Genomic DNA, 23,996 nt, shown 5'->3' on the forward strand with positions numbered 1-23,996 from the left:
AATGTGGAAACGGAAAACCATTTAAAGACCAACAAGATGTTTTTGTTCTCAGTAAGACGGAAATTTCTTCCTTTATATTTTTTGCTCGCAAGAAAACAATGCAATACTGTAAGTGAAACACGCCTCTGTTGCCACTCCCTTATCAGTAACATTGTCGATATGAAAGAATGCTCTACAATACACATAGCTGTTACAAACACTAAGTTGCTGACCAAGGCAGTTTATTAAGATAAAAACACTTAACACGTAACGTTCTTCGTCTGAGGAAGACCCTGATACAGGGTTGAAACGTTACGTGTTAAGTGTTTTTATCTTAATAAACTGCCTTGGTCAGCAACTTAGTGTTTTTAATATGGAAACAAGGCTGAATTATATTACAATAGCTGTTACGATTCAGTTTTTTTCTTTCATCTCTTACCCTCTTTCTCCACCTTTCTTTGTCTATTTCTCCTCTGTTCTTTCGTCATATTTCTATTTTTCTTGTTATCTCTCTTTCTTTCTTTCTTTTCTCTTCACTTTTTCTCAATCTTTCTTCACCTCTCTTATTCCATCTTTCAATCTTTCTCTTTCCCTCTATGCACATCGCGCTACGACGACAGGGGTCCTGGGTTTGAAAAGATACAGAAGTACGTACTGTACGTTCTTACAATACTGTAAAAAGTGTACCAACATGTGTAGTTACATAATTGTAATCTATGCTATACTTATTGCGACGGTATCGCATTTTTATTCATGTATGTACATGCATTAGTACTCTACATTATAAGTAATGCGAAACGTAAATCTGTCTTTCCATTATTTCCTTCAGCGCTCTATACTGTATTTTAGGTCAACCCTGTATAAGAAGGAAAACTGTTAAGACGGAAAATTTTGATTGGAACCATCATGTTCCGGGATAGACATGTTTTACTGTATATGAATGAATTATCACTTTTCAACCAGCATTTTAATGTGTTTCACTTGCACATATAGGACTGCATGGCAGTCGTCTAAGAGAGATCGGCAAAAACTACGAAACTAGCTCTCAGATAGTGTTGAAAACTACACATTTCACACATTAGAGTATCTAGTTTTGTGTGCCCTATGCCATGATTATGTATCTACCGCATGTTCCATAAATAACTGAAGGGTTACAAAAATTTATTCCAAGTAAAGTATTGAACTTAAACTTAATTAAACCAGTCCAGAACAAACGAGATATGCAAACAGTTTTTTTTTTTTTAACACCTACAAATGATCAATGTATGTGTGCACCACAGGTGACACAGCACACATCGACACGATAGTGTAGTTCTTGCCACACTCGCATCAACATGGGCCTGTCGATAGCGTCTATCGCTGCGATGATACGCTCCCTTAGGGCTGCAATATCATGCGGCATAGGTGAGACGAATACCCTGTCTTTGATGAAACCCCACAAAAAGAAGTCACATGGTGTAAGGTCCAGTGATCTTGGGGACCAAAACATTGCACAAAACACTGATTGATGTGAATGAATTGAGTGTAGCTTAGTAGCAGGGATATGAACTCTCAGCTTAATAAAACACACACACACAAACTGTTTGCGTTCCTCGATCTTCTGGGCTGGTTTCATTAATAAGTTCAATACTTTACTTGCAATAAATTATTGTAACCCCTCAATTGTTTATGAAACATCCAGTATTTGCGTAGTTAATTGGAATATAAAATAGTCAACATATTACATTGACTGGTATTTCCCACACATGTGGGTAATGGCAGTCACTTCAACGCTCATATGAAATACATTGAATAAATACATAAGAACATTAATTAACAGATTTAACAACTAAAAATTACTTCTATTGACTGATCTCCATTCATATATCTAGCACTGGATGAGAACCATTATGAACTCATCTTAAGAGTAATTGTTATCCGGAATTATGAACCTGAAACACAACATTCAAGTTATAAAATCAAAACAACACAAAAACTGGACTACAAATTGAATAAACGTCTGAAAACAGTATTGTGTATTAACACCTCTTTTAAAACCTAACATCTGACTCATGGAAAATCAAAGAAAAAATGTTAAAGTAAAAAACTCTAGCCTTTCCAAATGGTACACTTCCCTTGAAACAAATATCTTGTTTTCTGAGTCACTCTTTTGTAATTTCACACCACTTTTACAAGTTGAAGGTTACTGACAGCATAAATTTACATTTTGTTTTACCAGGAAATGTGGGAAATGCTGGCCACTCCACCCGCCATTATCTGCAAAAGTAAATCTAAGTCTTGGTGATTTTATTGAGCAGAAGTTTATTCTACGGATAGCGACATCCTATAGTACTCATGTTACCTGAATTCTAATAGTTCCCTAATTACATAATTGTGAAGTACACTTACCACCTCTTTATATATAAAAAAGGAAAGTTAAAAATTGTACTTACGTATGTGAGTATAGTGCTCTTATTGTAGAACGACGTTTCAGAGATTGACTATCTCTTTTCTCAGGTTCGTATAAAAAACTAAGTACTTGGCATAGTACTGCATCAAAAATGCCAAGTACTTAGTTTTTTATACGAACCTGAGAAAAGAGATAGTCAATCTCTGAAACGTCGTTCTACAATAAGAGCACTATACTCACATACGTAAGTACAATTTTTAACTTTCCTTTTTTATATTCTGGATTTGTGAGTAACACGCGACTAACCTACAAAATGCTAGACACCTCTTTAAATGCTCACAAAAATTATAGGAAGCTTCGTCTAAACGAAAAATTAGTTCTTGCTTCTTTCACTGCACACAAAGGAATGGTGCCGGGCCATGTGGCAAAGTGGTTAGCACATCTACCACGCCAGGGGACCCAGGTTCGAATCCTGGCCTGGACATGGATGTTCGTGAGTATCATTTTCATCATATCATCACTCAGCCCCAACTTCGCAAATTAGCCAAAAGTGAAGTAAAATAAAGCAAATCAATCAAACAAAGGAACAACAGATCAGTTAAGCATACCTAAATGTAGGAAGCAGCGCTTGTCCGAACCAGCTACCTTCAACTGTTTTTGAGAAAACTACAGGACTGGCATTTTGCACTGACTGGCCCCGGCTTCCCTAATAATGACAAAGACATTGTATTTATTTATTTTTTCTTGAAAGTTTTGTAAATGTGAACTAAAGCACCTCAAAATACGGTGAACAGGATTCATTTCTCAGTGTACTAGGTAAGGGCATCCACGGAGCTACATGTTTAGTTACCTTGGCTTGTAAGGAGTACACATCTAGCTGACAAAGTAGTCCCAAATTTTAACAGACAAGACTGCTTAAATAGCAAATAAGCTGTTGCCTTGCCCATTAGTGTCCCTTTACTACATCAGAAGTAAGGGAGAGGAGTAACAGCACTGTGCATTTGAGAAATGGGTGCTTGAAACACCCCTGCGCAAGAGGGTTACCTGCTAACAGGTACATTTTTTACATTTTGCACCAGCATCACCAGGAAAGAAGGATGTAAATAGGTCAAGAGACACAACAAAAATTATCCTTCAAGATGATTTCCAAATGGATATTTTCCTATCTCCTAAACATCACATGTTGCTGAAAATTTGTTATTATTATTATTATCTTTATTTTACGGCTAGACAATAATCAGAGATGAAATACTTACTGCAGCCCAGGAGTTGGGGTAGTAAATGAGGCTCCCACCGAGTAGCAACTGATCCAAGGTATCCGAAGATCGAGCAATCCAAGGGTGACCGGCAAATGTATTCGTGTCAATAAATTCACCTGGCCTCAACAGCTGAAAGAGTATAAATTTATGCAGAAAAATGATTTAACACTGTAATGAGCGTGAAGATTGGATACATGTTTTCTTGCAATTTTAAAATGGCAAGATTCAAGTGAACACTTGGAAATGATTTTTTACAAATAATAATAATAATAACGCACGGTGCAACAGCCTTTGAGGGCCAGGGCTTACGTACGGACTGCCAACCTACCTCCCACATACCTCAGCAGAGGTGGGCGATCTTCAAACATGTAGTCAGAACGATGTTGTTAAGTTTTACTGACTGGGTTACGTTGCTCACTCGTAGCTCTCCAGTTACCTCACAATGGTGGGTGGCCACCTGTTTCAAACACTGACTGAAATCTCCAGGAAAAAAGTTGTTACGTTTCCTCCCAGGAGACTGGATCCAATGCATGTCCTGTGGGCAAAGCCCAAAGCCTTGTGCCTGAATCACACGGAACTGAATTTCCAGTCGGTCTTAGACTAGTTGCGTGGTACTGTTTCATCTGATAGTTTTCACCTCACACGATACTTGTTACTGTACTTATCGGTATGCTTTGGTTCCCACAAGGCATTGCACAGAGCACACAAGCTAAGAAGATGGGCGATGGTTGCAGGAGAAGAGCTACTGTTGATATTAAAAATTAAAATTAAAACAAATAAAAAAAAATATTTGTATGGACCAGAAATTGGCTTGAGAGAAAGTATGGGAATGAACGTGTACAAAACAAGTAAAGGTAAAGTGCTCCCCTGTGTTTAGAACTACGCCATGAAGGCATATAGGAGGTGTGGGGGTAACGCCCCACACTTTCTTGATCCGGTCGTGAGTGGGGGTGATGTGATCAGCACCACACCCCTGACTGCCTTTATCAACCAGGGTTTCCCCCAGGTACCCATGTTATTCGACGCTGGGTGGGTGCCGGGGTCGTTTCCAACGTTAGAAAAGTTCCCGGATTTGAACCGGCCAGGGATCGAACCTGCGACCTTTAGCATGGTACTCAGACGTGTTACCAACTGAGCCACCGTGGGTTTTAATGAACTCGGGTATACAACGGATATACTCAAAGTAATGAGACTCAAAGTCAGAGACCACTATTTTTATTCTACGTATGGGAATACATAATTTGGGCCTTGTTGTTACTTTTCCACATAACATTCAGATTGGTCAACACATTTGCGCCACCATAACAGCAGCTGGAAAATGCCACTCTTGTAGAAGTCCATTTCGGCACGAAGAAACCACCGGCGAACTTCATCCTTCACCTTGTCATTGTTGTCAAACTTGGTACCCTGGATGATGTTCTTTAACAGAGCAAACGAGTGAAAGTTACCTCACAATGGTGAGTGTTGTAAGGAGGGTGGAGCATCTTTTCAATTTCCTGTACTGTGCACCCAGCTGTATGGGGACAGGCGTTGTCATGTTGCAAAATGAATTTGTGCTTGTGATAAACGAGAGTCTTTATGGTGTCCTGTATAGCACTGTGTACAATGTTCGGATAATGTGCAATTTCTCATACAGTTATCCTATCACTTTGGATAAGCTTGTTAATCCAGTTCCCGTTGTTGCGCATGGAAGCTGTTTTCAGTCTGCCACTACGAGGCTTACCAACAATGTCCGTGCTACCATCTCTAAAATGTCTCACCCACCTTTTCACTGTAATGTAACCCATGCACGCATATCCATAGAAGTTCTGTAAACGCTGATGCATTTCTGCAGATCCAATGTTTTCACTAACAAGAAATTCCACCACAGCACGACGAAACGAACTGTCTGTGGATCCCATTTTCCTTCTACCGACAGCGAAAGTGTGCAAGCGTCAGCATGTGGTTCATGCAGTAGACAACAGATGACTGTACCTGCCATACATGTGGTTTCAACCGAAATGGTCAAGGGCTGAGAGTAATCGAACAAGGCTCACGACTTTCAGTATGTGTCTTGTATATTCATACACGAAATTCACAGGATTCATTAATAAAAATATATATTTTGTTCAATAAATAAGTCAAACTTTTAAGACACTGAAAATAAGAATAAGAATTTTGATTATCAGCTTTCACATTTGTCATGTACCAATCTCATCGCTTTGGATAGATTCCTAAATATTAATGAACACAAATGCACCTCATCTCTGTTAAATTTTCTTTCATAGAGCAGCAAAAACAAAGAAACACCACTCGGAAGCCAAGAAACTTACTCTTTCCAAACTCACATATTATCTTCATGTTACCAAACTTTGCTCTGACTGGATGTTCCACAGAATCTAGCAAAGAAAGCCAGTTGCAATCAGAACACAGTGTAATCATCAAAATCAGTCGAACAGCCATAATTTGCAGCCAGACCAGCACCAAATAGGAATTCCTACTGGAAATCCAGTTCCGTGTGATTTGGCCTTTAGACCACCCAGCCACAGTGTGGAAAATACAAAAAAATATCAACTTTAAATATTACAATATGCACTGCAGTGAATCTATGAATATTTCACTCGCTTAGATCTGTAATTTTGTTACTTTACATCACCATTCTGCCACTTTTGGCTAATTGCTATGCTGAGGAGAAGTCACAATTAGATTAAATTATTGAAGGGACAGTCATAAGTAGGGAAGGGATTTCTAGGCCCATACCTTTATTTTATTTTTTTGCTATGTCCAAAATGAATGTCATTCAGGGATCTTTTGGTTCCATGTACCCCTCTACTGAAATTATATAGAACCTAAAAATGCCTAAATCAATTATAAATTCCTATAAATGCCTAAAAGCTCCATTTTAACACGAAAAACACCTTTTGAACTTTAGAAATCACTTTAATTTAGCACCACCCTAAATTTCCACCACAAAGGTTTGAGACCTTGAATGAATTTGAGCAACAAAAGAAGCAATGCAACAGCAAAGATCGTCAACGTCTATGTAAATTTCCGCCACAGCTAGCATCACGAAATTGGAAAAATGTGAACCGAACTCTGGATGAGGTGTTCTCCATTGTTAAACACTGTACTTCCCAGGCAATTAAAAGGACCGTACCATACCAAACAAAAATGCAGGCTGTTCTGGGATGGAATCTTAGCTACAAAATCATTCAATAGAGAGAAGGTTCCCCGTAGACACATCTGGGTTGTAACGATCACATTGAAAGTTAATGGGATTGTTACAGCCCAGAAGTGTCTGTGACTGTACAAGAGCCCATTCACGGACGACTGGAAGAACTTCACCAGAACATTGAAAAGCATATGGTGGTGCAGTACTTAAAAATATAATAGAGTTTTTACATTGGGCAAATTGTATACTTTTTATAATCAAAGAATAGGATTTATTGCACTAAAAATAGTAACTTTTGTGTACAAATTGCATCTAAAACCTGTTATTGCAAAAACATATTATTAATATGCCTATTAATTTAATACAAACACGTAAAAGTCCTAAAATGGAGTTTATAAAGTGCTAAATTCCTCTTTTTTAGCTCCTAAAAATCTGTTCAATATTCCACAGGACGAGAGTTGAACCTTCAGTGGCAAGATCAAAAGCTTGCCACTTAGCACATTCGGCTACCAAGGTGACTAAACTCACTTGATTTGCACTGTAGAGTGTAACTGAGTGTTTACTCCTAACAATGGCTGTGTTTGATAGATTCAAACTTACTCACACAAATACTTGGTCTCGGTTAATATGTTGCATGTGCTACGCTTCCCTTGCAGAGTTTGTTAATCCGCCGCTCTTTCTGCATTGACTCTTTCTAGGCCTACACTGAAGCCATCTCAGGATGATGGAATCACAAACACTGGATTATCGTTTTAACAGTTTATTGCAGTAAGAATCGTACAGTCACTTTGGTGAAAGAGTGGGAGTAAAACTCAGGTTCACCGACAAAATAATTTGGCTTAACTGAATGGGGATATTAGCGAATTTCGAAAAGGTCTATTTACAACTTGTTCAGTCAGATGAGATTCAATCCTAGTCCACCCAGGAAGTGTTTGTCAAAGAAATATACAGTGAACTCTCGATTCTACGACCCCGGGTATAACGACCCTCTCGAAGTAACGGCCCTTTTCCCGGGAACCGTGAAAAATTTAGAAAAATTTGGAAAAAAAGTTGAAAAATTGAAGGAAATCGGCCGAAAAATGTGTTGTTTTTTTCCTTCACGCATTCCCTTTACGAGCACTCTACTGCTCACAATTGGGTCTGAACTAAAAATAGACACCACCACACCATGCTTGAGTGATATCCAATAGGACTTGAACTCTGCCCTCCCCTTCCTCAAGTGCACCAATGTTACCTTGCACCCGACGGCTGCTACCCAACGTTCCAGGTTTGCTCTTGGATACGCGAGAAGAGAAGATCGAATGTGCTTGGATGTTATTTTAAATCGACTTGACTTCTTTCCTTGTTCTAAGAGCTGCTGAAAACTCACGGGGGAGCAGCCCGAAATGACTGCTGGACTTGCAGTCTTTGCCAATGTGTATGGCAGGTCAAGCTCTTTCATAGATAAATACACCACCTCGAGAGATAAGATCGCAGGAATGTTCGAAAATACAGATGCGTGGCGCCTGTAAGTCTGGCCCATCTGTCCAGCTCTGACCTAGAGTTCAGCAGGTTCCCGTGAGTGAGCAATTCTCGACCTTGTAGCAGACAACTTCCGATAACCGCTTTCATTCAAAACGTGTTCTTTGTTCCCTGCAACACTTCATAAAAAAGCGAAACTGTTATAGATAATCAAAGCCACATGGGTGAACTAAAGATCATCAACCCGCTTAATGCGTTGTCATCCAGGATTCCACAAAAGTTTACTTCGATCTTACGTGCATCATAACTCCCGTTTCCCACTTCATACGTTTTCCTAATTGTGTCGATGTCGTAATACCTGCCAAAAAAAGTGTTCCATTGGCTGACTTCTCCCTCTTTTCCTGTGAGCAAACGGGGGGGGGGGGGGGGGGGGGGGCGATGTCGATTGTTTCAGCCACGATTTTCTTGCTCCTGTGTGCACACGCGCTGATTACAGGCGAGGGTGGAAAAGGACCCACCCCTCTTCCTTTCCTTTGACATCTAAAATGGGGCAACCAGTTCTGGATATATTCTTGAAAACAAACAAAAACCATACAAGTAAAAAAAAAGTGGCCCTCCCCCCACCCTTTCCCCAGCTCAGTCTCCGCCACTGGTGTGCACGGCAATGTTGATACAGTATGTAACATTCTTATTCGTACACACGGATTTTCAAAGAAAATGCTTTAATATCTGAAAGGAAATACACTCTTTTGAAATTGTTTCTTTACAATTCAATAACTAATATCATTACGAACATAAAATCTTACCCAAATTCTGTATAACCAATGACAATAATAAATTAAATGAAACTGAAAGAGAAACATGCCATTTTTTATACAACTTTTCTATTCGTACACTTAATAATATAAAAGAAAAAAATGTATTCAGTTCAAATTGACTGACAGTTCTAATACTTTGATGCGTATCCTTTGGCTTTAATTACTGCTTGACACCTGTTCTTCATAGAATTAACCAGTTTCCGACATGTTTCAGAGCTTATTTTATTCCACTCGGCTTGCACAACAGTTTTCAACTCTTGTTTGGACTTGACGCCTGCTTTATGGACTCGCCTCTTCAAAGTTGCCCATAAAATGCTCAATGGGATTTAAGTCTTGACTTTGAGCTGGTGTTGTAGTAGTTTGGGCACATTCCATATTAGCCAATTCATGTTAACTCACGCCTTATGCTTACTGTCATTGTCTTGTTGGAATCTGTTGATAGGCGGCATGTCCATTTTTTGGGCACTCTGCTTTACATTGTTCTTCAATATGTCCAAATAGACATATGCTTCCATGATACCATCAATAAACTGGATGGTACCAACACCTTTGGACGACATACAGCCCCAAATCAATAATGACCCACCACCGTGTTTAACTGTTGGAACTGTGTTAATGTGATCGTTGTCTTTATTTGATTTTCTCCAGACCCTATTTATGCCATCTGACCAGTATATATTAATCTTGGACTCGTTTGACCATATGACACTATCCCAAAATTCCTGGTCCTTGTGGATGTGCTCTATTGCGAATGAAAGTCTATTCCTGCGATTCACCTTATTTACATAAGGCCTCTTTCGTGGTATTCTGCCATTATATCCATGCTTCCACAAGCCACATCGGACAGTTTGATCGGACATCATCTTGCCAGTAACATTTTCTACTAACGGTCATAACTGTGGAACACTTAGTCGGGGGTTTTCTCGCACTCTTTTTAAAATAAAGTGTTCACCACGTTTATTCAACCGTCTCTCTTTTGGTTTTCTAGGCACATTCTGTGCTGAACCTTCCTCTCTAAATTTGTTTACTATGTATTGAACTGTGGAGTGTGATTTATTGACTACTGGTCCAATTTTTCTTAACGAATAACCTCTAAGAGCCAAATTTATAATAACATCCTTCAGATCGGAACTAAGTTCCTCCACCTTGCCCATTTCGAACATGCTGATAGATAGACGATAAGCCTACAACAATACCTATGCCAGCATTCCACTTAACGGGGAGCGCGCCTGCATGTTCAAACTTGTTACGAAGTTGCAAACTGCACGAAATCGCTCGAATAGCGGTGGCACTGTATGCGAGGAAGATTGAAACACTTGCCTGTATGAATAACAATGTTGCAAGAAACAGCGTGGTTTTCTCTTTTCACACAAATTATACGCTCTGTTTATACACTTTGAACATACATTTTTATTGACATTTGTTGGTGAAACCTTCATTAACATTAATTTCCAGTTTCATACGAAAATGATTATATTTACTAGTAGATATGACATTTTTTCCTCGGAAATTCTATGTGTACGAATAACAATGTTACATACTGTAATTGCAGAATTCAGGTCCCCTTTTTTAATATGCTGTTGTCTGCATAAAAATATTGCCCGTATTATTGTCTGTTGCATGGTAAAACGTAAAGCAAGGGTCATTTCTTTCTTCTTTACACTTCTGTTAAAAGTTCCGTCTTGGACAGTTGCATTATCTTTAAAATGCTGGGATTTTTCTCTTCCGCCAGCTGTTGCTCGAACTTCCAGGTCTCCTTGTTTTTACGATGCAGCTGGCGCCAGTGTTTTGTCTAACTTCTGCAAAGCTCTTGCTTGCTGATAACAGCGATGACTCATCCAGGGCGAAGGAAAAAGTTATTGTTTTGAATCTCTCAAAGCTGTTTTGATTTGACAATAAGGAAATTCGATCTCCAGAAAGGAAAACAAGAGTTAAAATAACTTCATGTTCTGCGCCTTCTGATAAGCAAATCTGTAAATTGAATTTGCTTTTCTTCAGAACCATTCATGTGAAGAAAGAAAGAAAAAAAAAAAGTATTCAATGTAGGAATGGTCACTGAGACCGATTAAAAATACATTATTCAAGGGGAAAACTTCTGGAGGAGTGGGTGTTTGACCGAGAATACTCCTAAATCCAACATTAAATCGCCGATTAATGTGAGAGTAAATAACGATCTACCATTTTGATATGTGAAAATGCACAGTTTCATAAAGCTTGTTTTCAGTTCATTTTATGCTGATGGCCTAATCGAGACTAAATATACAGTTTAAACTGAAATTCAATTCCAAATCCGAATGATTATCGACTGCGACGATGTTTAATGACGTGTCCTAGAATACGCATTGGGAAACGCACAAGTTGCGCATTTCCTTTTTCACGCTGGATTACAATGCAAGTCAAGGAACGAGTTTGGGAACGAGTTTGGACTGCTCCCTTGAATGGGGGAGGAGGGAGAATGAAGTTGGTTGAAGCAAAGAAAAGTGAATTTTTTTTACGATGTATTTTACACAGCCGAACCAGAACGAAAATTACAGCCCTGCTTTTATTTTTTTTTGTTTGGTGCCTAGAGAGGTTGTGTTGTTTCTCCCAAGAGATCTAATCTTACCAGATAATCTTGTAACAGACAATGCTCCAGTACACCTGTATAAAATCCAACATTCATTCTGCCCGATTATCTCCCGACTTTTGCTGGCACCAGTCTGACTGGTGTCAAGATTCTTCGAGTTTTGCTTGCAATAAGCTCGAGATTGTTTTCCTTTCCATTGGTCTCAGTGCAAACAGGTTTCTCATGAACTAGAATTGTAAGAATTTCCTGGAAAAGCAACGACTGTGCACAATTGAAAGAAAGTAACATTTTAAATTATTTTTTTGTGAAAACGTTTTCCTTCTCACAACACGCATTCTGTGCAAAACAGGTTGTATAACTACCAGGATAAATGATGTTACCGTCTACTAGGCATCTTTGTGTCCGTTTGAGCTCCATTTAAACTGAAAATTGGTGCAAATTCCAATAACAACCCTTCGAAATGACAACCCTTTTCCCGGGAACTGTGAAAGGTCGTTGAATCGAGAGTTGACTGTACTAAAATTACTATCGAAATTTCTGGGTATTTGTATCTGAGGTTTTACTCTCCAACCCCCTTTGATTACAAAATTATCGCATCATAATAGAATTACATTAAGACTGTAGAAAACTTCTTACGTCACGTGCCGGAAACATATTTCTTAAAACACTAAAATCACACACAAACAGCACGATAAAAAGCACTTCGGAGTTCTTCCAAGCTTTCAACTCGTTCACGGAGTCATCTTCAGGGCTGGTCGAGGACAGACGGAGTAGACGTGGTTGTCGTTACACTGGCGTCTGTCCTCAACCAGCCCTCGAGATGACTCCGTGAAGGAGTCGAAAGCTTGGAAGAACTCCGAAGTGCTTTTTATCATGCTGTTTGCGTGTGATTTTAGAATTACATTAGTTGAAATTATTTATACATATGTTCACTGAACGTTACAAATTTTAAAAGTTGAGATATTATACATTTCTTTCTTTTAGCTTATTTTACTTCTATACAATTGAGTGCTGATTCACGAAACACATGAAAATGTCCAAACGACAATTACGTAATATAGTAACACTACAAACTTCTCAATGTCATATTTCTTAAAGAGCCATAACATATGCATCACAAATTAAGATTGGCAGCACCATGCTTCATCAAATCTCACACTAAGAGATATTTATTTTTTCCTTTGCAGGTAAATAAGAAATAACAAGTTACGTCAGTGTTTCATTAAGAAACGCAACAACTGATGAAGTTATATAGTGCCTAAAGTAACATATTTTGCTTCTTAGGACCTATTTTAGGTTTATGTGCCTAAATTAATCCTTTTTTAAATTTTTTTTTAGGTTTTAGAGGACTTTTATCTCTCTCACAGATGTATTTACTAGGTTTTGTGGTGAAATAATTCAATGACTGGCATCTTTGAAACATGTTTTCTGTCAATTTCCCTCCCTCCAAGAATATGATGTTTAACAAATCTCTAAACAAAACAAAATGTCTGACGCCACTGTTACCTGCACACAGTGGTGGTGATTAAATGGAACAGTTCACCCCTACTTTTTACCCCTGACTTATAGACTCTTAATGCTAAGCCTTGCCTACTAAGATAAAGTAAACAGTCCTTGCTCCCCCTTTCTCCGTTTTGGCATCCATTACTGCCTGCACAGTCCATACTGCAACTTCTGATCTGGGTGGATTTGCTGACTTTCATGTCAGTTTGGTCCTTCTTGGCATTCACGCATTGCGAGGTAACGTTTCAGAATTAAAATTTGCACCACCGACTATGTTTCTGTTGAAAGATAATTTTCAGCATATAAAATTATCCTCACAGACAAAAGGTGGAGTTTGACTGTGGAGAACATGAAAAAAGATTCAGGGTGGTCAGTAGGACCATGAAAAAATTAAAGGGTACAAGTAGATGTTTCTTTAACGATTGTATCTAATCAGTATTTTTCAGGAATTTTGTACCATTTTAAGTTGTTTTTTTGGAACCTACTTCAGAATTTTTTGAGTCTAATTTAATATTTTTAGAACCTATTTTAGAATTTTTAGAGCCTATTTTAGGATTTTTAGAGACTATTTTAGGAACCTAAAAGCAAACTTTTTAGAACCTAAAAATCTGAGATCTAATCATCAGATAATAGTGAACATACACTGCCATTTACTGTTGATGAAGAAAGCCAACATACGAAGTATGCTCCTGCAGTACATCTAGCAGAAACAAGTTTACCTTACACAGGTTGTGGATTAACAACTAGAGGTTTGTTTCTAAAGAAATTTTGGAAATGTGCCTGAATGGAGTGATGTCCACTTTGATGTGATACCCATACCAATATTCTTAACTGATTCCCACTGATAACAATACTGTTGAGGAAAATTGTAACATTAAGAGATGTTCAAAATGTTGATTAATATTAGTTGGTGAGTATTCCAGTTTAATTATAAGTACCATTTTACCAGAGTTTTGCTTTAAAACATTTAAAAATTACATCAGAATATAAAAATACCTGTTACCTAATCACTATAGTGCAGTTTTTTGCTTTTTTTTATTTCTTTTGTAGTAAAACATACGCTTTAATGTTTTAAGTTAGTTTCATTGTGTTTCTAGTCCAAAAAAGAAGTTTTATAGTGCCTATAAATGCCTATTCTGAGGGTTGGTGCCTATTTTTACTTTCTTCAGCTTTTATCATTATTATTTTGCACCTTCAGCTGTCCCTACATTGAGAAAGGTTAAGTCTTACTTGTGTTGAACTGTCTGAAATCTTATATTCACTAGATCTGAGGGTCACCAGGGATGTCAGATCTTTGGAAATTTCAAATGTCCCTTAAACAGAGTAAGCAAACTGGACAACTGGTTGGGAACTCAAACATCAGACAAAATGACACCGACCCACCACTTCTTCTTTTCCAAATGAAAACTTGTATAATGGGACCACAGGCATAAGAACCTACGCAGAACCACGTGCCCTGTGCATCTCATGCATGATGGGAAGGGTAGAGTGGAGCAGGCTTCCTTATTGTCTGAGGGGAAGATGCACGAAGGCTTTTGGCCTAAGATTCTTTTGTTTGTGGTGTCTTTATAGGATACAATCGGTACACTGCAGATTCCATATTCGATTCCTGGGCTGGGCATACATCTCTGTTTGTCAGGATCCTTTCATCCATTTCATTTAATCGCCTTCCATCCTCATCATCATAATTAGGCAAAATGGCGGAAAGCCAAAGTAAAATAAAAAACATATAAAATAAAGGTTTCTAAAGTAAAGTACTCTCCTGTGGTTTGCACCATTCCACGAAGGTGTATAGGAGTTAGGGCTCCACACTTTCTTGATCATGGGGTGATGTGACCAGCACCAGGCCCCCCTGGCTGCCTTTACCTCCCAGTTTCCTCCAGGTACCCACTCTACACGACGTTGGGTGGGTACCGGAGCCCCTTGAACAGGTGGTAAATATCCCGCCAGGTTGGCAGTTTTTGAAGACCAAGTTTTTAGCAAATTTTAAGGTACTTTTGATTTTAGGGTGCCTGTTAAGTGCCTATTTTACTGCCTTTTTTCACTTTATAGTGCCTTTTCAGCTCCTATTTTAATCATTTTTGTGTTTATTTGAGAGATTTCTAGTGCCTATAAATGTGCACCCTAGTAATCACAAAAAAGTTTTTCACATAATACCGTAGTGTACCTCTAATTTTTGAGTTATGCTTAGCCTTGCAGAATGCAGGAAATACAAAAGAATGTGTTATTTCAGCAGAATGCATGAGAGGAATAATGGAGGTAGGAGAAGGAAGTAGGAGGAGCCTAGGTGGAGAGCATGCAACTTGAATCTTGAGAAAGACAGTGGGTTTGGATTGGGGAAAGAGTCGGTGTTGGAGCTTGAGAGTCGGTGGGAGTTTGAAAGTGAACATTGGTTCGAAAAGTTGATTGGGAGAGAAGTTAAGAGACAGTTTTAAGAGACAAATACGAGTGTGTGAGTGAAAGTCAACTTTGTACTTATTGATCATCTATTCGAGAACGAGACAACAGGTAATATCCTTTTCTCATAAGCTAACAGGGCCTCCCTGATGGCGCAGTGGTAGCGTCATCGCCTGTAATCAAGGGGTCTCGGGGTAGATACCCAGTGGAGGCACATAGTGGTTCGGATCCCACTTTAAACTGTAGGTTCAGTCCTAATTAGCCTTACTGTGCACAAAGTGGACTTGAAACACAATCTCAATCAATCAATCAATCATACGCTAACAAAGCCGATACAGTCTTAAGGTCATTTTAACCTGAATATGTGTGAGTTGCCATTCATTTAAGTTTTATCTAGCTACCACCGCAGATGAAGAATGCAGCACAAGCGAGTGCTTATGAGCTAACATAACCTCTATGGTAAGATCCCGGAACCTGTAATGTCTTTACAAACTGTAGAGGCATGTAGTGATCCTTTAAGATTTTATACGATACTGGTAAAAATTCAATGCAAACTTTGAATTTTGCATAACTTCCAGGATAATAAGCAGTGACGGCTGGAAAGAAATCAATATGGTCATGTTCACCAAATGCCCTGTGGTGACGCATGTGTCAGAGTAGATGCTGTCAAAGTGTTGACGAATCATAGAAAAGTACTGCCTAAGGACAATGGCATGACTTCCCACGTAACGCGAAGTGAGGGGAGCTTCTGCAGCAGACGACGTTCCCATTGCAAAAGTACTGCTTCTAACGAGGAACATGACCATGCCGTGCGCTTGAGAAAAATGAAGAATTCAAAGGAAAAATAAGGCAAAAAAGGGTGTCACAGTATGGATTTCTATAGGGTGACCAGACGTCCTCTTTTATCCAGACATGTTCTCCTTTTTAGGTGTTTGTCCGGCATCCGGGCAGATTTTTTTGAAATCAGTAAATGTCCTCCTTTTTTAAAAGAGTATAGCATCGACCATAGCAAATGTGTTGCATAGAGAATGTTTCCACACATAACGATCATCATTTAAGGCATATCACTTAGGTTGCGTTACGTATTTGAGCAATGCTCACCTAGCATCTGGGAGCTGAACACGATCACTTTCCCGATCAAGTCATTATATTCTAACTCATTGCTTTGCGCTCTGAGACTGCTGGAACGCATGTACTCTGTGCAGTTCCTTCTGAATTGATTCATTTTACTTCGCTTTTCTGCCACTTTTGGCTAATCATGAAGATGGGTATGAGCAATGATATGATGATCTTGATGAAGGGACATTTATAAAGAACACCCATTCCCAGGCCAGAATTTGAATCCGGGACCGCTGGGTTTGTGGTGCAGTGTGATATAATAATAATTCCTTTATTTAGCGGGTGAGGTTCAGCCGTAGGCTGCTCTAACAGCTTGAAGGTAAGAGGAAGTTATTGAAAGAGATCATCTGAAAAGTATCTGTGAGCAAAATGTTGGTAAGATTTATTTTCTTTATTTATTAAATTATGAGTAATGGCAAATGTGTTGCCATTCTTTGCGGTGTCCTCTTTTTCATGACTTCTTCCTCCTTTTTCACTATGTTCTGTCCTCTTTTTGAATGTACAGTGCGATCGAAAAGTCCCCGCACTCACTTTTTAAGAATTTATTGTGTAGAAAGTAATACACATGGGAACGAAAGGAATAAATATATAAATGCTTTAGTCCTTGTACTACACAGACAAATAAATGTAAACCAAAAGTGAGGTATACTGTAATGGCAACGGTCGGTAAAACACAAACAAGATGACATATAACTTTAAGCGCATGAGAAAAAAGTTTCCAAAACACAAACATAACGCAACACAAACAAAACATAATCACATAAACACACAATGGAGGTTATGCTGCACTCTCTATGGACATTGCAAAGTAGTGTTTGGTTTCCAGTCCATAGGAAGTGTTGAAAATGGCCGCCATGATCCTGTAAACACATGTCTACACGCTTACACATGTTCCGCGACACCTTCCTCAATGTTTCCGCTGGAATTGCAGCAATAGTGTCAGAAATTGCTTGTCGGAGTTCATCCAATGTGCGAGGGTTGTGTGTATATACTCTTTCTTTCAGGAACCCCCAAATAAAGAAATCGGGGGACGTGAGATCGGGGGAACGAGGGGGCCACAAATTTTTGGAGATGATGTGGTTCCCGAAAAACTCGCGCAACATAGCCATTGTGTCGTTTGCAGTATGGCACGTTGCCCCATCTTGTTGGAACCAACATTCACGCTCATCCTCTTCCAACATAGCCACGAATTGTTGCACCAAATCCCTGTACACATCGCCATCCACTGTGTCCTCAAAGAACAGGGGTCCAACAATCCTTCGTCGCGAAATGGCACACCAGACACCGACCTTTGCAGAATGTAGCGGTACTTCATGCAGGGCATGTGGGTTTACAGTTGCCCACATTCGGGTGTTTTGTGAGTTGATGTATCCACTGAGATGAAACCATGCTTAGTCGGTAAAAAAAAAAGTTTTATCGAGAATGGCCACATTGTTGCGTGTGAAAGCACGGAACCACCGGCAGTACTTGATACGCTTATCTTTATCTAACACTTTCAGCTCCTGGACGACTTTCACACGATATGGGTGGAACTTGGCTACTTTCAGTGCCTTCTGTGTGGATCCATATGATACTCCAACTTCTTGTGACAAACGTCGTATAGATTTTCTTGGAGATTGCACCATTCGCTGACTCACGTTCTCTAAGAATTCGTGTGTGACGACCTTGGGTCTTTCACTTCGTTGTCGATCATGCTCTGAGCCTGTTTCACGAAATCGGCGAACAAGATCATACACTGCACTTTTTCCTGGCACCGGATCATCAGGGAATAGACGTCTCCATTTCTCCACACAACCTCTGTATGTCTTACACTCAAAATATGCTTCTAACAAAGCGATTCGCTGCGCTCGCTTAAAAGGCATTGTCGACCGACTGCACAATAATGACTCACACCACTGACTGTAATAGCAGTGCAGCTCTCCCGGGACGTTATCGCATTCTTCAAGGTCATACCCGTCACTACTAACAACGTTGCCAACTCATGTTGCCTACTGACCTCGTAGCATATTTTCAAAGTATGAGTGCGGGGACTTTTCAATCGCACTGTATGTGTCTGGTCACCCTATATTTTCATGTTAATAAGCACAAATACGTTTTATTTTGCTGTAAAATAGATCATGCCGAACATGACTAGCATGACCGTCAGAGCCGTTACTGATAATTAGACTACCAAAAATGAGTTTGTGACTTTCTAGCCAACTCCACAAACCATCAAATCACTGGTAAAGTAACAGCCGATACTGGCAAATAAAAATCCTACCAATATTTTCAGATCCCGATCGGCCTATAGATTCAGCTCATCCCTACTTTAAATGCATTTTGTCATTTGTTTTCACTGCATGCGGTTTCTTGTTGCATTTACCTTTGAATGCATTGTCCATGCCATAATATCTGCCATGTTACAGTGAACTTGCTTCACATGGGAACAAAGCAATAGTGCCCAGTCACTAAGCCATCAACTTTCAATTCACTAGAAGCAAAACTATCCAAGAACTTGACATCTGTAACAAGCTCCAATCAAGAACCTTCCGTTCAACTATAACACTGGTCTACAAATTTTTATGAACTTTCTGCTTATGTATATTTTTCAGTCTTATTTTCATAATTTGGACCCGCTGAACACAAATATGACATTGGTTTTGCTGTAATGTCAGTTTTTCGGATAATATGGGTCGTTTATTATTTTTATTCAAAGAGCAACGTGTAGCCTATATGTCATATGAATTATGTAGAAAAACATCAAATTACAAACACAGTACAGTCAGTACCCACTAAATTACATATATAATGAACAGTATAACAATGAAAAATAGTTAAAGTAATACAATGACATGAACAGACTACATTAATATTACACATCAATCACTTAATTTAGTTCATCTTATGTGACAACATGCTCAAGAGTGAATATCTGTTGTTCTTTGTCTTTTTGGGAAACACTCCTTTCCCCTTCGTCATGAACTAATCCACAAATGTAATCACCCATCATGGCACAGACCCATCTTCCCTGGTATCTGCCTTGCATGAATTGAATGTTCTTATGAAAGCATTCGCCGTGTTCTTCCCATATCTCTCCCAAATTCGGCCGAAAAATCAAGATGCGAATGAAGCATGTGTAATTTTACAGACATTCTACAGCCCAGTGCCCTACATCTATCAATTAGTGTTTTAACTTGATCGTCAAGAGCTTCACTTCTGTTGTGGACAAGAAATCCCTTCACCAAGTTGTGGAAGGCCTTCCAAGCATTTGTTTCCAGCTCGGTCATATTTTGTTTAAGTTCATTACTATTTAGCTTGAAAGAAATTTGTGGTCCTGTAAAAATGCCACCCACAATTTTTGAATCTGACAGATTAGGAATTTTTTTTATGAACTTTAGAGCAGCTGACTCGCTATCCAATGCTGTCACAAATTGTTTTGCCAACCTCCTTTTAATGCCCAGCGTTGGTAGGAGAATCTTCTCTCTAAAAACTAAAGCAGCGCTTATCACATTGTGTTTTCCTGGAATTAGCTCTGTTCTTTCAGGACACACAGTTTGCTCGTAGTGTCCCAGAGACAGAGAAAACAAGAATATTTTGTATACCCACTTTGTAACCCAAGAAGAAAACCAATTATTATGAAATCACCACATAGGTTACGTCCCACTGGAATTGAAGGATACTGGTTGCCGTTGTTTAAAAGAACTACCTTCAGACCACTTTTGGAACAGTCCATGAATAAACGGCATTGTTTTGGTTTGTTGAAAGCCAATTGCACTAAAGAGACCACTTATATCAGAACAGTAAAATCAACACCAACTGTGCTTCCATCTAGCGACTGTTACACCCATATTGCTGTGGCTAAGCCATCAGTGCGAGAGAACAAAACATGCTAATATCTTTCAAAATGTTGATACTTTGAAAAAATCGTTGCCGTATTCGTGTTTAGTGGGTCGAAATCTATAAGAATTCATCACAAAACAATGATAAGCAAAATCTTGTTGACCAGTGTAATCATTCATTCCCATGTTATATATAAACTAACACAAAAATGTATAATTAGGAGAAGAGAGACGTGGTAGTTGATAAATATGCAGAATCTGGTACTCATTTTATCCGTGTAAATGTATTTTTCTTCTTTGGTTCTAATAATTTCAGTGGCCACTGCCACCATCCTCGTTGGAACTTGTTGTACCGTTGCTTGGCATGCTTCTATTGTTCGTAGATCTCCGGCTGCTGGTAGGTGCGCTGTTGTTAACCGTATGTCTGCTATTTCCCGGCACTAACTGTGTGCCTGTTCACTATCGATGTTTAGCTCATGTGGGAAGTGCATGGTGGCATATGTTTCCTTGATTTTGGTATCCACGAGTGTGTGGGTGCCATGCTTGAATCAAGGAAACACATGCCATAATGCACTTCCCACATGAGCTAAACATCGATAGTGGACAGGCACACCACACATGGATTCCCCTACTACAACAGCTAGTGCCGGGAAATAGCAGACGACGCAGACGTACAGTTAACAACAGCACACGTAGCGGTGACCGGAGAACTACGAACAATAGAAGCACGCCAAGCAAGTTCAATGAGGATGGTGGCAGTGGCCACTGAAATTAATAGAACAAAAAAAAAAAGAAAAAACAATTTTGCGGATAAAATTAGTACCAGTTTCTCTGTATTTAACTCCACAACATTACCTAAGAGAAAAAAAATGGCAGATAAACAAACAATAAATACTCACTTTAAACCACTGAAATCTCCCATTGAAGTCAATCCATATAATATCAACATCATGATGTGTCTTGTTTACAAATGTAAGAAATGAACGTTTTCGTGACTGTTTTGAGTAAACATCACTGAAGTCAAAGTTTGCATCTCGTGGAACAACAGCCATCGTAGTTCTGATTTCCAATATATTCTGAAAGGAAAGATTCCCTAGTTATAATTTTATGTACAATATATACAAATTTAGATTATAGACACAGCAGGAGAGGGATTAATTAATCATTAGGTAGTAATTAGCAGCAACAATGACAATTCAATATTGTGAATTTTACTCCTCATTTTAAAATCTGGTATTTCTGTACTTAATAGTGTAATAATGTTTCCAGATTATCTCATTTTGTCAACATTATAAATACGGGACCAAAATTTACATTATTTCTTGATACAAACTAGCATTTCTTAAAAATCAAACACGTGAAAGTAATCTCACAAAATGCATCAAGGACCATAATATGATTGTTTGTATGGTCACCTGATCTTGAACAAAACACAGCTAAGTGATGGTAGGTGATTGAAGTACAATCATTAAAAGGATTGGTAAAGTTTACCGTGCATATAGCACCTTGCCATGGAGGCACATTTAGGGGATTTGCGGGAAGGGTCCCACACATTCTCGATCTCAGCCACTTTGGAAGTGATGTGACCAGAACCATGATCCGGCTGTTTTTACCCCCATTGATTTGTGGTGGGTAAGCCCCAGAGCCACTTTATTATGGACAAGGCCGGAAAAATTCCGACCATAGATCACCCATTCCGGGCCTTTGGGTGGCAGTCAGACACTCTACCGACTAGACCACAGCGGCTACCAATCATTAAAGGATCACTCTTTGAAATGTACATTGTTTGATTTCACATGAGTCATGTGTTCCGAGTTACGGTAGCAATACCGTAAATTCTCATACTTACATAGTCGTCCATAAATTACATGATTACAAGAGTTCTCTCAGGGCTAGGAAATGCCGAGTATTATTTTCATGTATGGCAGAATGGGCCAGTGTTGACACATTGGATAGGCAGAAAAGAGCTAAATTGTACCTCATGAGGGATACCATTTCTCCGAAGCAACTAGATTTATGAAGGTCGTGATTATAGTATGGCCCCAAACTAGGATCCTGGTTTCTATTATTGTGTAAAGGTGTTCACTCACACGGGGAAAGAGGTAACTACAATGTGGTATTTTGTATTCACACTGAATGCAAGAATCTATTGAATGCTTTTCTTTTCTTGTCAACTTCCATTGCGGAGTGGTCATCATACAATGTTAGGAAGCTAGGTGTCCTACGTTCGAGTCCTGATTGCAGTTATGATTAGGGCTCTGGACTTTATGTTATAACATATTTTTTATTTGGCATCGGATCAAATACTGGGATGAGATCTTTATGTGTCTGAAGAAAATCAGCCAAAAATAGACAGACTTGATAAGGCATATTTTGACATATTTTACCAATTTAGTGTTTTTACAACATATTTCTTCAATTTTTTCATAATAAGACATATTTCTGTATAATTTCATAATTGTCTTGCATAAAATCGGTTATTTTATAATTTATTCTTCAGCACAATGGAGAGTTTACCTTATCAATTGCAAGATAAAGAAATTACGGACAAAGAAATAAAAGCAGACACAGTCTTATCTTGCCAACTAATACACTATAATAATATCCCCTTTTCTTTAACCTGCCGACAATTGACAGCCGTGCGAAGATTATTCAAGAAAAATGTTCTCCATTATTGTCTTGCGGGAACGAGAATCACCATAAACAAGATTCAATTGTTCTTATTTCTTTAGCTTCTCACAACAATCAGTCAAAAGCAAAAATAACATTTGGTATATTACAGGCCCCACTCTATCGACAATCGAGTACGGGAGTTTCAAGATCATTTGTCATTTGAACACACACGTGTCAGTGTGTATACTCTGTCTCGGTTATCTCTCGAGCAAGCATTCTTTGTGCAAGTAGTGACGCGAAACGGCTCCACCACACAGTTTGCACAAAGATGTAAATCTGACATAATAGGAAATGAAACTTAGGAAAATGGCACCTCACAATATTTTCTGTATTTTCCTAGTACGTTCTTCGGTTCAAGGGATTCTGACTTCATTTAATACCCCACCCCAAATCCTACTCGATCTTCCCTGGAAGATACTGACTTCCTGTATAATGAAAAATTCAAAAGTACTGTTGTGCACATTTTTGGCTTTACTGGGAATATTTCTGCATTTTTCTGACATATTTTTTTATTTTTCTGACATATTTACATACGCATTTTACAGTTTTATAGGACATAAAGTCCCTGGTGCAAGTTGTGATCATGGCAATGTTTCTTACTTCCGTTAATTCATCAATTCCCCATACATTATCAACAACACAATTAACCTAGAGGAGAACAAATGAGAAGAAAAATAACTAACATATGAATTATGTTTACTTGCACAGTCCACTGAGAATGCAAATGTTCTATCTCCAAATTGTAAACAAATCAAGATATTTTGGCTATGGTATATTTAGGATGTAATTGTTTCATCTCTGCTTTCATTTGATGTCTACATACAACCAATATTGATATATTCAGAGTCACTTCGGTTCAAGTG

At 38.7% G+C, this 23,996-nt stretch overlaps 1 protein-coding gene across 2 annotated transcripts in view; it reads right to left on the bottom strand.

Annotated features, from left to right (window-relative positions):
* Positions 1-23,996, bottom strand: part of Vhl (von Hippel-Lindau protein) — a 59,290-nt gene that overhangs the window by 22,696 nt on the left and 12,598 nt on the right. For both annotated transcript variants that reach the window (XM_083143678.1, XM_083143677.1), the window contains exons 2-3: positions 21,360-21,536; positions 3,625-3,756 (exon numbers count right to left, since the gene is read on the bottom strand). In XM_083143678.1, coding sequence (XP_082999804.1) covers positions 3,625-3,756; positions 21,360-21,512 — 285 coding nt within the window. In that variant the 5' untranslated portion in view covers positions 21,513-21,536. The remainder of the gene's footprint in view (positions 1-3,624; positions 3,757-21,359; positions 21,537-23,996) is intronic.

The sequence above is a fragment of the Lepisma saccharinum genome, chromosome 22 (assembly GCF_977018435.1).
Source record: "Lepisma saccharinum chromosome 22, izLepSacc3.1, whole genome shotgun sequence".
Taxonomy (NCBI): domain Eukaryota; kingdom Metazoa; phylum Arthropoda; class Insecta; order Zygentoma; family Lepismatidae; genus Lepisma; species Lepisma saccharinum.